Genomic DNA, 21690 nt, shown 5'->3' on the forward strand with positions numbered 1-21690 from the left:
GAATGCCTTAGAGATGATACAGCATAGGGGATAATAGTCATATGAAACAACATTAAAACTTAAAATCACAATGGTGGCATTTCCAATTAAAAGTGTGGGGAGGGAGTTAATCTATTTTGTTCTTTTCAGCGTTTTTCAAAAACTATCAGCTTTAATTTTTTTTTTAGCAAAAGATACCATTTTCATCTGAAAAAAAACATCATTTAGATCAGCTGCAGTTAGGAATACAGATACAGCAGGCAGAAAGTTTTAAATGAATAGTATAATTAATTCAAAATACATACTGTGTTTTGTTTCTGAAAACAATCTCAAAAATAAATATGCCCTTCTGAATTAATATATTGAAAAACTTTATACATTTATATAATAAGCATGTTTTGTTTCTGTGTTAAAAAAGGTTTCTAGAGCTTAGATAGCTTTGCAAGATGATGCAAGCATCCCTGCTAGGTGTGAGAAAAGAATCTACATGTTCTGCTTCACAGGTGTATGCTTTAGGATCTGAACTGCTGTGAAATCTTGGGCCTACTGAAGTCAGTAACAGGGCTACCAGATGTCTGAGTTTCCCCAAGCTCGTTCTTTCCTGCAAGAACTGTGTTAAATTCCCCTGCAACTAAACTGCTTTCGTACAACCTGCCTTTATTCTTACTTCTATTTCTGCCTGGATTTAGAAATGCTGTAAAAGCGGAACTTTGAATATGCAAGTGGTTATTTATGAATGAATTAATCTCTACATGGAATGATTCAAGGATGGAAAACTGATCTCTAAAGATATCAAAACATTATTTGAGAATCATGATGGAAATATCTCTTAAGCCTGTCACATAGGTGTAGAAACCTCATATATACCTCATATACAGATGGTACCTGGATAGCTCTGTTACTCATTTCCTTGAGCTGCTGCTATGGCTCTCAACAACCAGGAGTTAAAATATCAAATGCTTGCAATACTAATTTAATGGAAGCTTTACAATGTTTTGGTTTTATAAATGTAGTACAATTTGAGTGATATATTTTTCTAAACATAGAGAGGTAGTAAGATGCTCACGGAAAGGTAGACTCACGGTTAGGATAATGGTTCTGACAATAGTTTTAAGTGAAAAGCAGAAGTTTGCTACTACTGAGTTAACAGGCTAAGTTAACTAGGCTAGTGACTAGTTAACTAGGCTAGTGACTAAGTTAACAGGCTAGTGACTCCTGGTTATATCAGATTCAGTCAGATGCCTGGCACAGGTCACAGAAATACAATGGCAACAAAGGCGGCAATAATATAATGGCTACTTATGGTTTATGATGTGTACAATTTTTAAATACCTAAAAAAATTACCTTTGTAAATATTCAGAGATAATACATTGCCATTTGTGTATTTATGAATTTATAAAAGGTCTGAGATAAAGCATGAAAATTATCCCTTGTTGATGTCAATGAGATTTTTGTCAAGGTTTTCAATCAAATCAGTCTGGACGCACTGGCTCTGTGGAGAAAAATGCCCAGCTAAGTTTTGAACATATGTTTAAAACTAGACTGTATTATGGGACAGTTGCTTCTCAAGATACTTAAGAATTATTTACAAGGTAAATTACATACTTCTCTGAAGTTTATAGAAAGATTCCAGTTGACTTCACATTTCTTTGGAGTGGCCTGTCAAAGAGATTTGTAGAGGTGTGCACTGAACAAGCTATTCTATGCTCAGAAAGTTTTGGATATTGAACCTCTCTTGCTGAGAAATAGTTTTGACCAAGTACAGAAAGATATACATTTAATTCATTTTTGGTTTCTCATTAATATGTTAAAAATGCAATTATCTCCCAAATGTGAAGTGTTGACTTTCTGGTCCAGCAGAAAGATAATATCAGCAAAATAATACTGACAGCTTTCTTGTCTTATTCAACATAGCATACGTTGAGTTTTTAGCAATAAAAACTGTGTCTGGACTGTTTGGTTCTCTGTATTCACAGGACAGGGCGTTAGATATTAAGTTAAATTATATATAACATTTTTAATAATTTCAATTATTTTTTTTATGTTTTTAAATGTTGCTTTTGTCTTACTTATGGCTCTGAAATAATGAAATATAAAGTACTGCTTTGTATGTGTGAGCTGGAAATCAATTAATGAAACATTTTTTCAGGTTTCTGGACCTTAACACATCTAAGGACAGCATGTCTGACAACCAGCAGAATAAGAGGAGAAGCAAAGAAGGTAGTCTAACCAAAGGTTATATGTATAAAGAGTAACATGTGGGATCTGAAGGAGAAAAAGGACAATGTTAACTTGAAATCTGGCTACTGTTCAAAACCAAGCAACCACAAAAAAATTTGGAATCAAACTCAAGTTGTTTCCCACTTTTGAAAAGCCTTGAGATTTGTTTTCAGTTTAACAGCTTTCCTATTTTTAAATGCTCTACTTTCGTAGAGTTTCTGTCAATATTTTTCTTATATTTCTGTTCTACTGAAATAGGAGATAAAACTGGAATTTTTTAAGATGTTCTTTGCTTTTATAGTACATTTAATTAATACACTTACCTAAATAACTAATTTGGATTTATGCATCCACATTTCCAAAAATTATAACAGGGAGTATGTATAGGTATCTTAGTGAAATGAGACATGCTCTTTTTTTTTTTCCTGATAGTTACTCCCTGTATTTCTTTATAATAATATTTTAACGTCCACAAATAACTGCATTTGCATTGTGTTACTGGTCAGTGAATTATACTGCTTGTATACAAATACTAACATATTGTTGCAGGTTGTGGAAGTGTTGTTGCTCTTCAGAATGCAGATAAGATAATGAAAGAAATGCATCAGTCATACAAAGCTCTAGGAGCAAACAGGTAAGTAGTATTAATATTTAATTTGCAATTGAGTATGCAAAAATGGAGACAAAGCAGGTAGTAGTCTATGAGTAAGAAAAGATTTCCTTAGTGACAGATGTTATATACAGCTATACGTGTTGTGTAGCCTTTCTCTCTTCCCAACACCAATTACTGGCCGTTGCTGGAGGCAGAAGATTGCACTAGATGAACAAATTATTTGGTACAATATGAAAAAACATATGGTATATGGTTTTACATCAGCATTTGACTTAATTAAAAACAGACAACTATCTTTCATACAGCTTTAAAATTAATTTAGACTATATTTTTGTGCTTCTTTTCAGTCACAGAATCTATCTTTTTCCATAATTGTTTTTTTCATTCTTCAGAAACCAGGTGGCAGAAATCTGAGGCTTGTCTGCACAGCCTCTATTCTTTCAGGCAGTCCATAGCATATTTTATAAATAACAAAGGCACATCTGGTCTTCAGAATTCTTCTGACACCCTTTCCTGATGATTCATAAAAAATACATACTGGAAGCAACCATTTTTTGTCGAAAAGGGGAAGTTGAACAGTATGTTTTTCCATTACTATTGTTGTTTGGTTTACGTTGTTTGTCACTTGTTCTCACTTGTAGTCAATCTCTGACTTTGCATTTGGATGCTTCCAGGGAGAGCCACGACTTTCCCAGATGGGCCAAGAAATAAAACATGCTTTGGCATTCTTGCAGCTTACAGACTTCTTGTTCATATTGTCCTCCAGTCGTGATTATTTGAACTGATAGGCTCCTTCCACTTATTGTCACACTGCATGTTGGGTTTTTTGTTTTTGCCTTTTAGCCAAATAGCACCAACATCCAGACTGTGGTCAGATCAACAAGTAGCATGTTTTCCAAGTAAAAACCAGTTAGCCTTACAGATGAGACATCACACTTCTCTACCTTTCTTCCTGAAGAAACAGAACATAGAGCGTGGCTTTGACTTCAGCTTTCTGCTACAGGCCTCATGCCCAGAATCCAACATTTCAAAATCATGTGTGGATTTAGATGCTTTTCAGATAGTAAAAGCAAAAATACAGCAAAGTAAGTTCAATTTTAAAAGTCACAACTTTTAAATAAGGTTATATATTGCTTATCAAATTAGATGGCAAAGCCTTAGTTGTCCTTTTTTCTTTAAACTTTAAGTTGTCTTATGTCTGACTTCTTCATGTAAAGCAGACTTCAGCCATGTTGACCCTCTTCTTTAATTATATGTGTGTGTGTATTTGCAGAATGAAGGAGATGAGATAAAGAAAAGCAATGACTTCACCTTTCCTGTTACTCTCTATAATGAAACTAAGCCCACAAAATGCAAAGTGTAATTCTTTGTAGCTGGAGTGAGACCATGATGACACCTCTTTCACTTTTTTTTTCTCTTCTCCTTTTTTTTCTTAATTGTGTTATCACAGAGGCGTTACTGATGGGCTTGGCCTTGGCCAGCGGCGGGTCCATCCTTGACTGAATCAGACATGGGGGAAGCTTCTGGCAGCTTCTCACAGAAGCCAGTCCTATGCCTCCCCTGCCCCTACCAAAATCTTGCCACGCAAACCCAATACACATAGTCCTGCAACCACACATCAGACACATTCTTGGCCTCCAGAACCCTGTAGTTTAAAATTAATTTATAAATTAAAATTACAGTCTGTTTAAGAATATCAGATTAACATTTAATTTGTTTTTATTTTTAAGGGTTAAATATAATAATGCTAAAAACCAAGAACAAGAGATCTGAGGTAAGATGGTATTACATATAAAACTGAACACAGTCTGAAGTATTATATGCTTTCATTTAAATCTAGCAATACAGAAGTAGTGTAGCTAGTTCCCTCTGCTTAGTCTTCAGTTTTTTGAATTAACATGAAGTATTTTTACATATGTTTTATATATACATATATGTCAGCAAATCTTCAGATGTCTATCAACAATTTGTCAATAAGGTGTTACCTCAGGGATTTTGGGGGGTAAAGGGTTGGAAGTTCAAAAAGATATTAAACCTTCTAAAAGAGAGATATGTAAGTTAATTTAAAGTATGTGCATCCTAGATGTTAAACATCTTAGATGTCTAGTTTTGCCAAATTTAAAAAAACAAACAATTTTTTTCTTTTATTGAGTGGTAATTTAAAATTGACCTCAGTGTGATTTAACACAGCTTTATTTCATAGGCTGGGGTCTGATGATTCCTAGAGGCATATCATTCGGGATAAACTGAGCATTCGTATTAACGCCACGCAGACTAGACAAAGCCTTCAGAACTGTGAATTTCAAACCAGCACGCGTTGCTTTTCCTGGCACATTCAAACCTCAGTTTGCCCTTGGATTGGAAACAAAAATTTCCTGCAGATTGCAAACTGATGTTGAATATAGACATGCAAATGAGTACTCAGAGCACATGACTGTGTGATTATTTCTATTGCATTCATTTGCATAAAAATACACAGTATATTCAAGCTTATTTTTTCGCAATTTCCTATAAAGTAAAGAATAGAAATATTATTTTTAGCAAATTATTCTCACTGTTCATCTGAATAATCACAACAAAGTACTCAAATTCTCAGATCTTTACTCTTCCGAAGTACCTTTCAACTAATGGGAAGGAAAGGGAAGGAAGAAGGGAGGAACAATAAAATACATCCCACACACAAGAGACTTCTGTGTTAGCTGCCATATGAAAATGGCCTTTGGGTAGTTATGTTTAACTTCACTGGAAGTGAAGTGCAGACTGTGCTGTCTTCCAATGGACTCAAAACTCTGTGAGCTAAATCTGTGTCCCATGTAACATGGTGTATAGAATTTCGTAAGACTACACTAAACATATGGAAGAGCTATATGTTTATAGATTCTAGATTTATAATAATGTCTTTTAAAACCTATCAATAATTTATAAGAATTGTTTTCTCCATGGATAAAATAACATTCTGTTATTGTAGTCTGGCTTTTCCTTTTTGAAAATTGCTTACATGAGATCTAGTTCCACTGGGAGTACAATGAGTGGTGCCAGCACACTTTGGAGGGTTACGTACAAAGACTTTAAATATCAGCAGAGGAGTGGTACTCTGATTCAGTGAGAGCGCACAGCAAGAAAGAACTGTGGCACATGAAGCCACTGACCAGCCTCCTGTAGCAAACATGCTGTGTGGCATAAGACATAGTTAATAACTGACAAGATAATTTGTCTGTGTGGACAAAACTTACTATTTTTAAATAATGGAGGATGACTTGTGCCTTATAGCAAAGGATGCTGATTTCTGTACTATGAAATACTTATAAATAATTCTGGATGTGAAAAAATTCATGTATGGATATGAGAAAATTCATGTATTTTCTCAGAGGTTTGATATTACACTTCCTATTAGGTTAAATATATGAATATATAAAATAATAATCCTTTTCTGTTTTTTTCTTAGTCTGCTTGGTTCTTAGTGATTAGATTTTACCTGTATCTGTTGTGTAGCACATTATTAATGGTTTTTATGGAAATTACAGTTTCATTTGCCACCAGTGACATCTCAACCTGTAAGAACAATTCATCTTGCTCCTCTAGAGGATAATATTGTCAATGAAAACACCAACATCAGAAGTATTTTGAATATTATGAACTCTATTCCTCAGCCTATAAAACCAGCTACTAAATTTTGTCAGTATCAGTTAGACAATGTCTTAAAAAGGCACACTGAAAAGTCATTAGACCTGATTGTGGCTGCTATTTCTGATGAGTTCAGGCCAGTGAAAGACCTGTACTACTGCATGAGTATCTGTAAAGACCATAGCAACAAGAAAGAAGAAATTCGAAGCAATTTGAAATGGTGGGAAGCTGATGTAGCTACCAATACTGAAAAAAATGACCAGATGAAGTACCAATTTTCAGTGGCTTGTAAGAATGTAGATTTTATGACCCAAGCCAGTTTCTGTGGTAGTCATCCCTACCTGACCTCAAGTCAAGCTCTGATAAACCGTGGAATATTTGCAGCTCAGACAATATTTACAATGTCAAGCGACAGAGATGCCTCGAGAGCTGGCAATGAGGAAAGAGCAGAGAATTGCTGTAGAACTGGTCTAGAAGAAGGAAACACTACAGAGATTATACTGGATTGTAGACCATATAAAGATGCTGAGAGTGAGAACTTTGTGCTTGACAGTCATGATTTAGATTGTTCCTGTAAAAATGAAGTGATAGAAGCCTACCATGCCTTAGAAGATAATTCTATAGCTGCAGTAATTCCCAGAGTAGAAATGCAAGATCCTTCTGGAAAACAGACAGAAAATAATGTTTGTCTCTCTGAATTTGAAATGGAAAAAGAAGCAATGTCAGAAGCAACTTCAAAAGACCAAAGGGAGCTTGTACCTGTCATTCATGTGACATTCTCTGAACAAGAACCAGCTAGGGAACCACACATTGCTAAACAACCTGCCATAAAAACCAGTGTCATTTGTAGTCTGCCTCCTCATGTTACTCAGAGCTTCAACATTCTTGCTCGCGAAGAGAATGACAGAAGTAAAACAAAGGTGAACAGAAGTAAATATTCATCAAAATCTAAAATGAGTAGCAAGATAAAGATATCTGAAGACTTAGTTGTTTCTGATGAGATTTCCCCAAAATGTAATGCCAAGACTCAGATTTTTCCGTCATTGGAACTGCCACACGTGGAATCTGAGACTTCCCTGAAGCGTCAAAAAAAACCCCATCAAGCAAACAAAGACCATTTTGCTCAGAAACTTAAAAAGCAAAGTTTCTCCTGCATTTGCAAAAAATCAGTGATCTTGAAGAAACCTGTTACTCCAGTTTCTCTACCACATGCACAGGCTGCTTCAGATTTTGTAGATCTGAAATACAGTGACATGTTCAAGAAAATAAATTCAAATGACAAAGGCCCAGGTATTTATGAAATGTTTGGAACTCCTATCTATTCCCACATGCGTGAGCTTGATCAGCATGAGAACAGAATTCATAGAGATGTTTGCTCTGCTCCATCTGGGAGATGCACTGCCAGCACCTGCACATCTACCTGCAGTAAAGGGAGAGAGAGCAGCCGAGTAAGAAATACTCGGAAGAGAACATGTTCTAAGCCAAAGAAGAACATACCTGGCACTAAACAAAAGCAGAAAGGTTTAATTACGAAGGACAGAAGTACCAAGTTGAATGACAGCAACAAAGAGCAAGATCATGTCATAACCTCTGATTCAGATTTTCAGATAGACACACCAAGGAGCATGACATTGTTTCATGAAGATACAGACCATCAGCTTACGTTTTTAGAAAAGCTTTCACAATCAACTGAGCAAAATAATTTGTTTTCTAATTCAAACTTATCAACTATTAAAGAAGTTAGTTTGGAGCAGTCTTTAGACAGTCAGAATATATCTGACCATCAGAGAGCTGCTACCTGTAGCCAGAATCTTCTTCAGTTCAGTGATAAAGACTACAGAGAATGTGTTGCTCTAAGTAGCAGCCTACTAACAACAGCCCAGAACATTTGTGTACCCCAGTGCGGAGTGGACATGGATGGCTGCAAAGGCCTGGAATCAGACCAGGCCTCCTTCAAGTCTGTAAATAAATATGAAGCATTGCCCTTTTCAGATAGAGTGGAGTGTCAATCCCCTACAACAAAATTAGGTCACAGTTGGGCATACACACCTCAAAACAGTGGTTTGGCAAATGAATTGACTCAGCCTTCAGTGATTCAGATAAAAAGTATTACAAGCCCCAGTTTCCAGACAAGTGAAAACATTTTGTCCTGGTCAGATAATAAGGATGTGACTGATGAGTTGCTTTGCTGTCTGGCTGAAGAATTGCTAATGCTTGAAGAAAAAAACATCAGCTCTTCAAGAACAAAAAATACGGATTCTAAAATGCAAAATACGCATACTAGGGAAGAAGAAAATATGATGAATGGAGAAGGAGCAATAGTAAAGAGTGCTCTAGAGAAGGTAAAAGTAATTTCTTGTAACTTGCTAGCTCCTTTGAATGATGCTTCAACACAAGTTTGGATGAAAGACAGGAAATAATTGCTCATTAATGATCAAGTCTCTTTTCCTTGGGCCAGCTGCCCACTGATTCTTGCAGTGCTCAGTTGAGGATACCCATGTTAGGGGCTGCATGTCAGGACACAAGCCAGATGGTACTAAGGCATGAGAGGAATAGCTATCAAGGCTTATGTGATGGGTCAAGATAAACTGAGAAATTGTAGTGAATACAAAGGAGAGGCTATTTTAACTGAAGAGCATGTATAAAAAGGTGCCGGGGCAAGGCAAAAGCTCCTGAGATCTTGACACCTAAGGAATATTAAAAGACACTACAAATGGTTCTTGTATATCCAAAAGGGAAATTTCCTTGAATCTCTCAGTACAACCAGATACTTTTCTAGGTCTGAACTACAAGTATTTGCTTATCAGACAGCAGACTTAAGGCTGTTTAATTAATGTTTAATCAAAACTTCAAGCTCAGAAGGGTTATATTCTGGCCCCCAAGTCAGTTAAGAACCTTTACCTGCTAAGGTGCTTAGCTACCAGTACTGCTTCTCCTTGGCACTATTAGCTTTATTTTCTATTCAAATTACAAATGTATAAGGAAATCTCTTTCACTGCATATTGATACACTTCCTTATGCTTCTGCTGATACAGGTGCCAGTTGTGCCTCCATTCTCACTTCTCCTAGGGAGATACATGGCTAGGTGGAGTAATTATTACCATCTTTGTGAAGCAGTCTCTTCTTCCTGTGAAGTCATGTCCAAATTGTTTTCACCAGACTCGGGTTACATATGTTACCTAGAGCAAGGGGATAGTCATATTCACCCTTCAGCTTAGCAAACTGTACTTATGTGACAAAAAAAGAGTAGTAAGCAGATGTATGTCCTGCTCTTTTAACTGTTCCTTCTGTCTGTCTTCCTGCCAATGGAAAAAGATGTCCTGCTATAATCTTCTGCTTATACACTATTGTGATACATACTTGAAAATATTTACATAATCTTATTTAGTATAGCAATTGTATCATTGCTATCATTGGAGCACCTCTCCTATGAGGACAGGCTGAAAGAGTTGGGGCTGTTCAGCCTGGAAAAGAGAAGGCTCCAGGGAGATCTTCTAGCAGCCTCCCAGTCCCTGAAGAGGGCCTACAAGGAAGCTGGGGAAGGACTTTTCATAAGGGCAACTAATGACAAAACAAGGGGAAATGGGTTTAAACTGAAAGAGGGGAGGTTTAGATGAGATATTAGGAAGAAGTTCTTCACTGTGAGGGTGGTCAGACACTGGAACAGGTTACCCAGAGAAGCTGTGGATGCCCCCTCCCTGGAAGTGTTTAAGGCCAGGCTGGATGAGGCTTTGAGCAACCTGATCTAGTGGAAGGTGTCCCTGCTGATGGCAGGGGGGTTGGAACTGGATGATCTTTAAGGTCCCTTCCAACCCAAACCATTCTATGATTCTATGATCAATGAGCTGAGCAGTTAGTGTATATATATATAGATAGATACATATATAAATTTATAGAGAAGAGTAATGCCAGCTAAAAATTACTGCTTATAAAAAATTTAAGGTTAATATGAAGCCTTTCTTTTCCTCCCTGCTTTCTCCCCACACTGACCATCATCTTTCAAGCAGAGTTCCAGTAAAGCCTTTTCAGCATCAAATGAAGAAAATGGCCTGCTAAACTTTGAGGGATCTACTAAATCACCAGGAATTGGTTTAAGTAACAAAGATCCTATCGTGTGGACAAGAGGTGAAGTCCTTGGAAAGGGAGCCTATGGCACAGTAAGTTAATGTCTGAATATGTTAAGAGATGTGCTGGTTGTCATTGAGCTACATCTGACCTTATAATTGGCTGTTGTCCTATTCAACAAATAACTTAAGTATGTTGGATTATACAGTGAGACATGAAACATGACAAACACAAAGCTACTATTTAAAATGAGTAAATACTCACTTTTATTTCATGTTTCACTTTAATAAATGCTAGTTTCATTGTAGGTATACTGCGGTCTGACAAGCCAGGGGCAATTAGTAGCTGTAAAACAGATTGTTTTGGATACGTCGGATCAGCTCGCTACAGAAAAGGAGTATCAGAAGTTTCATGAGGAAGTTGATCTTTTGAAGACATTGAAGCACGTCAATATTGTCACTTATTTAGGAACTTGTCTGGAAGACAACATTTTAAGTATTTTCATGGAGTTTGTTCCTGGTGGCTCAATTTCTAGTATTATTAATCGTTTTGGTCCATTGCCAGAAATCATCCTTTGTAAATATACAAAACAAATTCTACAGGGGGTCGCGTATTTACATGACAATTGCGTGGTGCATAGAGACATCAAAGGCAATAACGTTATGCTCATGCCAAATGGTACAGTAAAGCTAATTGACTTTGGCTGCGCCAGGCGTTTAGCTTGGGCAAGCCTCAGCGGCACACAGAGCGAAATGCTCAGGTCTGTGCGTGGGACTCCATACTGGATGGCACCAGAAGTTATAAACGAGTCTGGATATGGAAGAAAATCAGACATCTGGAGCGTTGGCTGCACCGTGTTTGAGATGGCAACAGGAAAACCGCCACTGGCTTCCATGAATAGGGTAGCAGCCATGTTCTATATTGGGGCCCACAGGGGACTGATGCCTTCCCTACCCGATCAGTTCTCCGGCACTGCAGTGGATTTTGTGCATGCATGCTTAACCAGGTATGTAGATTTTTAACTGAAAAATGAAAGGAAAAATGCAGATAGTTTGTATCATTGAGGTTGTTGATGGGACCTTAAGTTATACATGGTACACATGACTGTACTGTAACTGCATAGGTTTTCCAATATTTCGGGAAAGCCTTTAAATAACAGTAGACATAAAAGAGCTTTACTGTCTATAATGGTATAAAAAACCCCCTCACAAATTCTCTTTTTATAGGTCTTATGCTCATCATTTACTTTCCCTGTAATTTTCATGCAGAAACATGGCACCATTGAGTACTAGGCAAAATATTTGATAAATTTCTTAGATGTGCCTTGCTGTTCCAATATCACATTGGCTGAACCTGGCCTATGTCAGGCAAGTTGTTTTGAGGAAAATATTCTAAATGAAAGAAATTTCACTTCATTCTTCCGCAGTAGAAAAATCTATTTAGTGAGTGTGGCAGTGATTTTGGAGGCAGGAAATCTGATTTCTAATCCCTGGATTAGAATTATTATGGTATGGTTATGGTTTCTGGAGCCCATATATCAATAACTAGAAAAACTGTGGACTGTATATAGCAACATTATGTATACTTTGATTCAGAGAGAACAGTGTTTGAAAGGTAGAAGAAGTAGAAGGAAACATACAGTTATAAAGCATTTACCTTTTCAAATAAAGTATTTGATGCACCTGTGGTGGCAAGGTAGAGGGGAAACATACAGGTATAAATCATTTACCTTTTCAAATAAAGTATTTACTTTTTCAAAAGTTAGGAGGCACCTGTGGTGGCAAAGTTTTAATGTATGATGTCACCATGTCCTAAATATAAATGCCTCCTTTATCCCATCATCTTTCCCATTAGTTTATTAGTTTATTATTCTAAAAATCCATGTACTTTACTCCTTCCTCTGTTTTTGTCTCCAGATTGAGAGTTGAAAAACCCCAAAGCCCTTGGCTCACACATGCCAATATTGTAATTACAGTACTGTAATTCCATATGGGCTCCTTAACATGCATGACATTGATTGGAGATGACAGATCAGCCTCATGGACACAGATCAAACGAGTAATTGTCACCCTCCTTAAATACATTTTTGGTGAACCTGAAAGCCACATCAGCAGAATTATTCAAAGTTTTGCAAGGAATTTAAAGGAACAAAGAATGATTTCTGTACTAATAAAATATTTCAGTTTTATAATTCATAAACTCCAACAGTCTCTTCGCATAAATCCTGCCTTCCTTTCTACCAGCTTTATAAAAAAAAAAAAATCTGAAAATTAGTAACGACTAGAGAAATGAGAAAAGAGGCTAGGCTTGCATTTAGATTTTACAATTACATCACAGGCATGCATATTCATTTTATGTACTGATTTTTCAAACCCTCAATGCAGAGATCAACATGAACGCCCTTCTGCTCTGCAGTTGCTGGACCATCCCTTTGTGAAAGAAGACAGTGAATTTTTCAAAACTCTTGCCAAATGAGTATATATTTTCTGTATTTAAAAAATCTCCACTTGTGAAAAAAGATCAGAAGGAACTGGACTTAAAAGTGACAGCAGAAATTACCAGAGAGCAATTGTGTACAAGGAGTCTATTATTAGACAGCAGGAAGATCAAAGGAGCATCTTCTGCAGTGTCTGTGCTCACTGGAGTGAGCGTTCCTTCACTGTGAACACAGGGCCACGTTTTTGTTGTATTTGGAGAGACTTTTAGAGAAAAAAACAAACAAACCCGCACATCACCATCACCATCACTGGTATGTGACAGGCAAGGTAAGTTGGAACACCAATTTGTCTGCAAAAACCTATGGAACATATGCTATGGGTAGTAAGCCTTGCAGATGCTGAAAGCTCTGTGAAAGCTCTGCAGAGAGCTCTACTCAAACTCATAGATGTGCCTGTGATGATGTGAAGTGTGTATGTGATCCCTTGGGAACCCCAAACCATGTAACTGCATTGGCATAAAACATACTGAAGCTTTTATGTAGCTCGATGGACCCTTTATAGTTTGTAGCTGGTGAAAAAACCTCCTAGTTTTTGCATAGATCCATCAGTCCTTGGTTACCAAGGTGCCGTATCACTACAAGATGCCGCAGTGATAATGGTGAGATACCCAGGTGTACATGTGCACCTTTATTAAACTTACAGCAAGATAATTTCCTAGTCTGGCTAGAACTATGGAACAGACCTTTGTGACTGCCTTTTCTCAGTGAAGCAGTGCATTTTATGGACAGTTTCAGGTCACAGAATGGTTGGGGCTGGAAGGTGCCTCTGGAGATGCTCTAGTCTAATCCCACTGCTCAGGTCAGGGTTGATGGCAGCAGGTTGCTCAGGCCCTTGTCCCATTGGCTTTGAGTATCACCAAGGATGGAGACTCCACAGCCTCTCTAGGCAACATGATCCAGTCTTCAGCCACCCTCCAACTAAAAATGCTTTTATGTTTGGACAGACTGCTGTGTATGTCCGAGTTGGTGCCTCTTGCCCTGTCACTGGTAACACTGAGGACTCTGGCTTTGTTTTCCTTAGGGCCCCCGTCAGGTATTGATCCCCATGGGTACAGTTCCTCCAGAACCTACTCTTTCACCATCCAGTGGCCTGTTTTCTGTGTTCAGGGTGATGTTTTCTAATTCTCACCCTTCTGTTTGCTGATACAGAGCAGCAAAAGCATAGCAGCGCTACCTTTCTCTTGTTTGCAAAGACTGTAAAGTGCTGTTTGAATCACTAGATGGTCTACTGCTATTTTTCAATATCCTTAATCTGAAATAGAACAGCAAATTTGATTCTGAAACTTGAACTGTTTGGAGAAACACTTGAGTGAGTACTATGTAATTAGATGACATGTAACATTCTCCATCTGCACTGCGAAAATAATTGTTACAGTTAGTATAGCCAGCTACCACTAACTGCACAAAATTACATAGAATTTAATATATTTAATATATTTTAAATATTAATAAAACAACAAAACCCCCCAGGTATTAGTAGTTAGATTGTACTCTTTATGATTAGGCTTCTTCCTGAGTATTTTTCAAATTTAAAATTTCAGTGGAATGAGATCCTGTAGATACCAAAAAATGGTTTAACAGCATCCAAATGCAGTGAACCTTGTGCCTTTGTGAGCACCGAGGCTCTGGGAAGAGCTGCAGCAAAACTCAGCCCTACAATCATTAAGGGCTGAGCTCTCAAGAATTCAAGACCCTGACTTCAGTGCCAGCAGTGACATGAAAATTAGTGTTTTACAAAAAGGAAAGAAAGAATTTCAGTTTTATATAAAATCAACTTTGCCCAGAGTGCTACACATTTGAGTTACTTAAATAGCTTTCAAACTTTATCTTATTCCAATAGCCTGGCTTCAGAGAGTTGGTCTAAACTTCAGAAAAGCAAAGAGAAAGCAGTACTTGTAGCAAAATTCTTTATTAATAGTTTCTGTAAGTATAATGTCACATAACAATGACAGAACATTATGCCAGTATAAGAGAAATCCTAACATCACAGTAATCTTAAAAGTTCAAACAGCTAACAGTCCCATTTTGAGTAACACCAGTTGGTCCTCATGCCAAAAATCCACGACAGCTTCATGTTAAAGTATCTTCACGCGAGTATCATCACGTTAAAGTACCTTGCAGAAGGAAGGTAGGAGCCCTGGCATAGGAACTCAAGTGGGATGTACACAATTCCATGGTGTGTATTAGTTCTTCTCAGATTAAGGGAGTGTCTCCAACAAAGCTGCAAAGTAAATATGAGGTTTTATTTAGTATGAAGTTAAACTGAGATGATGGTCAGAAGCAGGGGAAGATGGGAATGCTCTAGGATACAAAGTTAATTAAAAAATGTCAGAATTAAAAAAAAAAAAAAAATCCTCCTTATGCAAGTCTTATAAGGAAAGAGAACATCTTTTGGTAAAGTCTGAGTTCTCCAGTATTATTAGTTATTGCAATTTAAATGTGATGTTTAATCCAACTAATTATACTAACATTACCCTCCAACTTAAAGGTTTATAAAACTTTAACCTGAGTTTTTAATCAAAATGTGAAAGCACATTTTTGCTTTTGTTTAAGAGAATGGGGCGGTCGCTTAAGGCCGGCACTTGCAAGGAAGGTGTTTCATCTTAATCACACCAGAGCACAGGGGAGGTGCGACTGCATCCCAGCCCTGCGCTCAGCACAGCTCAACCACGTGGCCTGTGGATTTAGGGTGCCTTGGGTGGCTCAGCTGAGTCCAGCCTAGTGGAACATTCTATAAACAAATCTGACATTGCAGCTTCCTTACTTGATCAGAAAATAGCTTTTCACATCAAAATCCAGATAATTCGGATACCTGTATCAAGGTATCTAATATAATAAAGGGAAAGGGGGAGAAATCTTCAACTTTCTTGAAAACCTTTGCTTTCAATGAAAAGTGAGGAGGGTCACACTTGCTTAATTATTTATAGTATTTGAGCAGGAGAAACCTTACTGTTTTAAAAAGGGTACAGCCTTCATTTCGAAAGGCAGTGAAGAACCCGTTACAGACTACGCAGGCTGCCAAGTAGTAGGTTTGACCACTTTGCTGTGATGCCAAATTTCCTCAAGATTGGGAGCTTAATTCGAGAACCTGAAAATACATTGTTCTTTTATCATTGTAGGGGATACCTGGTCTTTTGTTTTTGTGTTAATATTGAACGCTCTAAGCTATTGCTCAGGAAAAGGGAGGGTTCTCAGGCACGCCAATCCAGCTATTCTACACTGGTCCTGACACCAAACACAGCAAGATGATGTAAAAACTGTCATCTCAAAATACACGCAGCAAACTTTCTTCTCAAGGAAGCTGACATTGAGCCCAGAAAACCCACAGTTTTTTAAGAGTATTTGGGTTCAAAATTTGTGCTTTTTCACAAAGTTCAGCAGCAACTGATGGCATTTTCTACAACCCTAAACTCTTGCACATACAGAAGAAAGAACAAGAGTACTCCTGAGGAAGGGCTTGCTGTCCACACAGCAGAGTGCTTTTTCTCCACTGCTTTCCACTTCCCACAGGGACCCGCACCGTGAGACACCTTTGGAAAGTGAATTTTACAGGTGTGGTCACAGAACACAATCTCTGAACTATGATAAGAAAAATGATGTAATTATAAATACAGGAAGATAGAGGAATCAAACCCAAGTACTGAAACTTTTAAGGGTAAAATTGGATTTGGGTTTGCTATATCCACCTCCGGAGAAGCCAGAGAAACAGTAATTCCCAGCAGCAATGTGACAGAACACACCTGGCATTAATTATATATATATATTATTTTTTAAAAGGTGTGAGGAGTTAAGCATTTCAGAGAAAGGAGGAATTAATTAGCTCGTTCAGTTTGGCATGACTTCCAAGTCTTTTAAGACATTTATTTTTAGAACTCATTATGGGAATGCGCATTTACATCCCAATTAAAGAAAGCAAACAAAGTGTTTGCTCAGTCCTCTTCACTGCAAAACAAGGACTGGTATGTTCATCATCCACCCCCTCACCCCTTCCCCCCCCACTCCCCACTGCTAAAATATAATAAAAATATATATTAAAAAAAAAATCAAGCATGGTCAGCCACTATATAACAGAATTACAGGGTACAGGCTCTCAACCCCAGGGTAGAGAAAGGGAGCACCTTAAGGTGGCACAAAATTTCTTTAATTTGCTTTTCAGGTATCAAATACCTGATCACCATGACGTAAAGAAAGAAAAGGAAACAAATTAGACTTCAGATTTTCAAGCATTCCACTATTTGATTGATTTGATGAAAACCAGCAATGTTTGAGGATCTTCTTCGTGTTTACAAATGTAGTTGGAAAAGTAAACATAGGAAAATGGGATAATTTCTGCACAGTAGAGGTGAGGTAGGGAATTTTATTGAAAATATTTTTTTTACAAGTTCTTAGAAATAGTTGTTTTTTTTTCTAATCTCACACAAATGGCTGTACCTCAAAAATTCAACTATGCTACTATGAAATGTTTATATTTACAGTTAGCCAAAAGAATGTACAGAACTGCCATTTTATGCAAATACCAGATCACAGTGAGATACATGACTTCAGCACTCCCACCATTAGGAACAGATTCGGATTCAACATACGAAAGAATCTCACTATTCTACAAACCTCATATCTCACAAAAAGGGAAGCTTTTTAATAGTGTTGTAGCAAGGTCTCCACTACAGTGTCCTTTTACAAATTACATAATGCAGGTACTCAAATTCATAACAAAAATCATCCATAACCAAAGTGATGAACAGAGTAATAGTGTTGCCTATCAGCCGTTTATTGCATTTATTCATTCATTCACTTCGGAGGCTGATGCCAATCCTATTTATTTATTTTCATTCATTTCCAACACCTCAGCCAGGCTGCAATTCACACAGTTCACTGATCTGCAATTGATTTCAGTCAGGGAAAACTAGTGGCATCTTGTTGCAAATCCTCTCCCTCCCTCTCAGCCCCTACTATCACCACACTGAGTTTAGTTGCAGACACAAAGACACACAGAGTTTCACATATTTACAGTTACATTGAAAACCAAACCCAACGAGTTTTATGGACATCCTTTACAGAGAAACTAAAAATCACTGTTTGGATCTCAATGTAGCATAGCAACATTTTGTCCACAATATTTCACAATTTCCCAGAATCAAAATAGGAAATATTTCTTTTGAAACAGCACCTTAGGATGAAGACCTATGCTCTTTTCCAATTTATATCAGACAGGCACTAGTTACCATCCAGACATTGTAACTCCAAGTTATGACAGCAATTGCTATATTTACAGTACAATATATTGCTTACCCAGAGTGGCTGTATAAGATGCATTTCATGGCACAACTATTTAAACAGACTCAAAAAGAAAGTACTGTAGTGCTTCAAAGAAAAAAATATGACAATTGACTGTTATTTCATCTCTCTGCCCAGGCTATAGTTTAGGACAGTATTTAATGCAGATTACATTTGTTACAAATCAGACCCAAAAGCAGCACCGGGATGGAAAGGAAGGAGACTATAAAAGGATAGAAAATATTCAACAATGCAGAAGTATGTAACAAGAAGTTACACTCTGAATGTAGAAAAATAACCAAGTCAGTAGGGATAAGAGAGCTTTGGATTCTGCACATGGGCCAAGATTTAAGCTTAGATTTAGCAGAAAATGCAATCAGGTTTCCATTTAAATATTCCTTAAGTGTAAAAAAAAAAAAAAGAATAAAATATCCATAGTTCAAATAAAACTTATTCAAGTAATTACAAGCGTTTGCATTACTGGAAACAGAGTATTACATAGTAATTGATATACCTGTAGTTACATAATACAGCAACTACCAATGGGGTAGGTACCAAACAGTTTTATAAGTTAAAGCAGACGTGAGTGACAGAAGGGAAAGGGCTACGCTCCAGAGTTAACGCCCGACACGCACAGAATGACACGAGCACTGAGGGAATGAGGCGGCTGAGCAGAAGGTTACTTCACATCCAGTTAAAACAAGTCACTGAAAACTGCTGCTACTGTTATACTGAGTTCATGTTGAGGTACTTCATAGTTTATGAATCATTTTGAATAACAACCCAGAGACTGAGTTCCCTGTTATCCAGGTGACTGAGCTGTAGTATTGGCTTTGAGCACACAGGAACATTCACACCTGTCAGTTCTTCTGGAGAGCCCACAAGCCATCGCACTGACACTTGTGGGCAGGTAAAACGGATGCGAGTGGCGTCACTGGGAGAATGAGTTCATTTTGTTTTGTTGGGGTTTTGTTTGTTTGTGGTTTGTTTTTTTTAATCCCCACAGAGCTGAAAAAACAGAACAAGTATCTTCCAATTTGGTAACTAATAACAAGTACAATGCACAGAATCAATGATAACTATTTTATTGTTGGAATATAAAGTTGGGATATCAATAGTTTTATTCTTATTTACTGTGAAGACTGCATTCACCTGTAAAAGAAATATGGCATCAACAAACAAGTACACTTGTATTTCAGAACCTGGGTATTATTCTGAAATGGTAATGGAAACAGTGACTCCTGTTTATTATTAAACTAAATTATGACTTTTTTTTTTTTTTAAAAGGATGATTTTCCATGATGAAAGTTATGAATTGCAGTTAAGTCACATTAATCTACATAACCATTATTAACAGCTCTGTGCCTATTTTACTGCATCAAGCCAATAAACATTTAAATGCACTTCACATCTAAAGATTATGTAAACTTTTATTTTAATTCCTTTTTCCTTCAGAAAATTAGGGACATTTCTGAGGTCTGGCCATGCCAAGCCAGCAGAGGCCTACCCCAGCCTCCTGCCTCTCTGGTAATACTGTCTGGTGATGACCCTACGTGGTGCCAGGTACCTTCTCTAGTGAAGTGTCCCTTTTCAGCGGCTTCCAATAAGGCCTACAGTTTAGAGATAAACAAGACAAAGTGCCATCGTTGCTTGGATAACTGATGGACTCTGGCAAGATAAAATAAAGTGATGTGTATTTTGTTATACTTACAAGCAGCTCCAATCCTGAGTATTTATGGTAATATCTAAACATACAAAAATGTATGTACATTTTTTTCTCCACTTTCTTGTAAACAGTTGTCAGCATACTGTTTTTAATCCCTTTATCTTTGAAACATGCAAATCATACATACAGTATAAATACACGAGAAAACAATTACACTCATTCAAAAACTACGCAACAAAAAGTTGTGGCTGCAGTATTCGAAATCATAAATAATCAATGCTCGAGGCATCCTACACACCTAAAAGCAGATGTTCATTCTACTGTTCTTAGCTGCAGTTGTAGAAATACTGAGATTTTTGCACCTTCCATGCTATTACAGTATTTATAACACTATTGTATGTGGAGATAAAGACTTGTTTACTATACCTCTTCTTTTCAGAGTGAAGGATAAAGCAGCACTTACATATACAGAACCCACGGCAGCAACAGCTGGTGTTGCTACTGCTATAGGAGGAAGTTTTCCATTCTAACCATTCTTAAATTAAAAAAAAAAAAAAAGGTAAAGAAAAACAACCTAAGAATTGACTACATGTTCATTCCTTGGGCACTTAACAGCGAATCCAGCATGTCGAATGTATCTTTGTAGTCCATATGCTGGCTGTTTGTACTGTACTGGTGATGGGCATCAGGACCGTTCTCCACTGGTTTCTTGTCCAGTTTCACGAGGGTGCTGAGATGTCCGTAGCCCACCTGGTATGTGACAGGGGGAGGAGGGGGTAAGGGAAGGTTAAAAACAGAGTTGTGAGAGGATACATACTGCTTAACAGAGGAAGAACTAGATGAACTACCTGAACTTTTGGAACTTTTGCTCATTTTGGAGTGGTGGTTGTGAGAAGCATCGTTGCTGTGTAACTTCTTTCTCGAAGAGCCGGAACTAGAGGAATTGCCATCGGTACTCAGGCCAACAGGACTCCTCAGAACAGTTGGGGTGACTCCATCAGTGCTATGCTTACCGCCGCCACCACTGTGGGCATGGGCGTGCTTGTGAGCCAGACTGTGGTGGCGATTTAAAGAGTGTTCTTTGTGTTTCTCCTTATGCTCTTTGCTAACGTGGGGACTTGAATGTTTACTTTTCCCACTGCCCTCGTCCGATGAGCTATGCCTTTCCGAGGAAGATACTTTAATTTTCATTTTCAGCTCCTCCTTACTGACACCCTTTTCTGTGGGTGGGATTGGAATGCGGAGTTTGAGTGAGCCACCTTTTTCCTTCTTATCAGACAAGTGTTTTTCAGGCTTCTCTGCGTTTGCAATAGGGATTTTCATTTTAATAGGAGACGTGACAGAAGAACTGCTGCCCGTCTGTGGCTGCGTGTGTTTTTTATGCTGCTGTTCGCCCGGGGTCGCTACATAGTGTTCTCTCACATCCAGTTCAAGGGTTTCTAGTTTGCGCTTCTCTCTGTATTTATCCAAAGACATTTTTTGAGGAATTATTACAGGAGCAGCAACTTGTCCGTGGTGTTTGTTTCCTGACTTATGAGAATACTCTTGTTTGACAGCAGAATGCTCAGCCAGTTTGTCAGGTCTGTGATGTACCCCAGAGTGCAACTGTACGGACGTCCCCGGCTGGAAGTTCATGTTGTACTGACCAGCAGGTAACGTCTCCTGTTTTTGAGAGTATATTTGTTCTGTCCTTGTTTGTTCTTGATGCTGAGGCCATTCCTGGTGTGATGCCAAACTGTATGAGGTACTTG

At 37.8% G+C, this 21690-nt stretch overlaps 2 protein-coding genes across 4 annotated transcripts in view; one reads left to right on the top strand and one right to left on the bottom strand.

Moving 5' to 3' along the window:
• The first annotated feature begins 2160 nt into the window (after positions 1-2160).
• Positions 2161-12977, top strand: MAP3K19 (mitogen-activated protein kinase kinase kinase 19). The gene is made up of 9 exons (XM_029083651.1): positions 2161-2200; positions 2750-2834; positions 3657-3898; positions 4544-4587; positions 6338-8779; positions 8896-8970; positions 10445-10594; positions 10811-11508; positions 12887-12977. Exons 1-9 carry the CDS (start codon positions 2161-2163, stop codon positions 12975-12977), a joined length of 3867 nt encoding a protein of 1288 aa, XP_028939484.1.
• A 6373-nt stretch (positions 12978-19350) lies between these two features.
• The window catches only part of CCNT2 (cyclin T2), a 22990-nt gene continuing 20650 nt past the window's right edge, over positions 19351-21690 (bottom strand). For 2 of the 3 annotated variants that reach the window (XM_029083649.1, XM_029083648.1), the window contains one exon: positions 20525-21690. This exon is cut by the window's right edge and continues 229 nt beyond it. In XM_029083649.1, coding sequence (XP_028939482.1) covers positions 20525-21690 — 1166 coding nt within the window. The other variant, XM_029083650.1, reaches the window with a different exon arrangement.

This window comes from Antrostomus carolinensis, unplaced genomic scaffold (genome assembly GCF_000700745.2).
Source record: "Antrostomus carolinensis isolate BGI_N321 unplaced genomic scaffold, ASM70074v2 scaffold7622, whole genome shotgun sequence".
NCBI classification, from domain to species: Eukaryota; Metazoa; Chordata; class Aves; order Caprimulgiformes; family Caprimulgidae; genus Antrostomus; species Antrostomus carolinensis.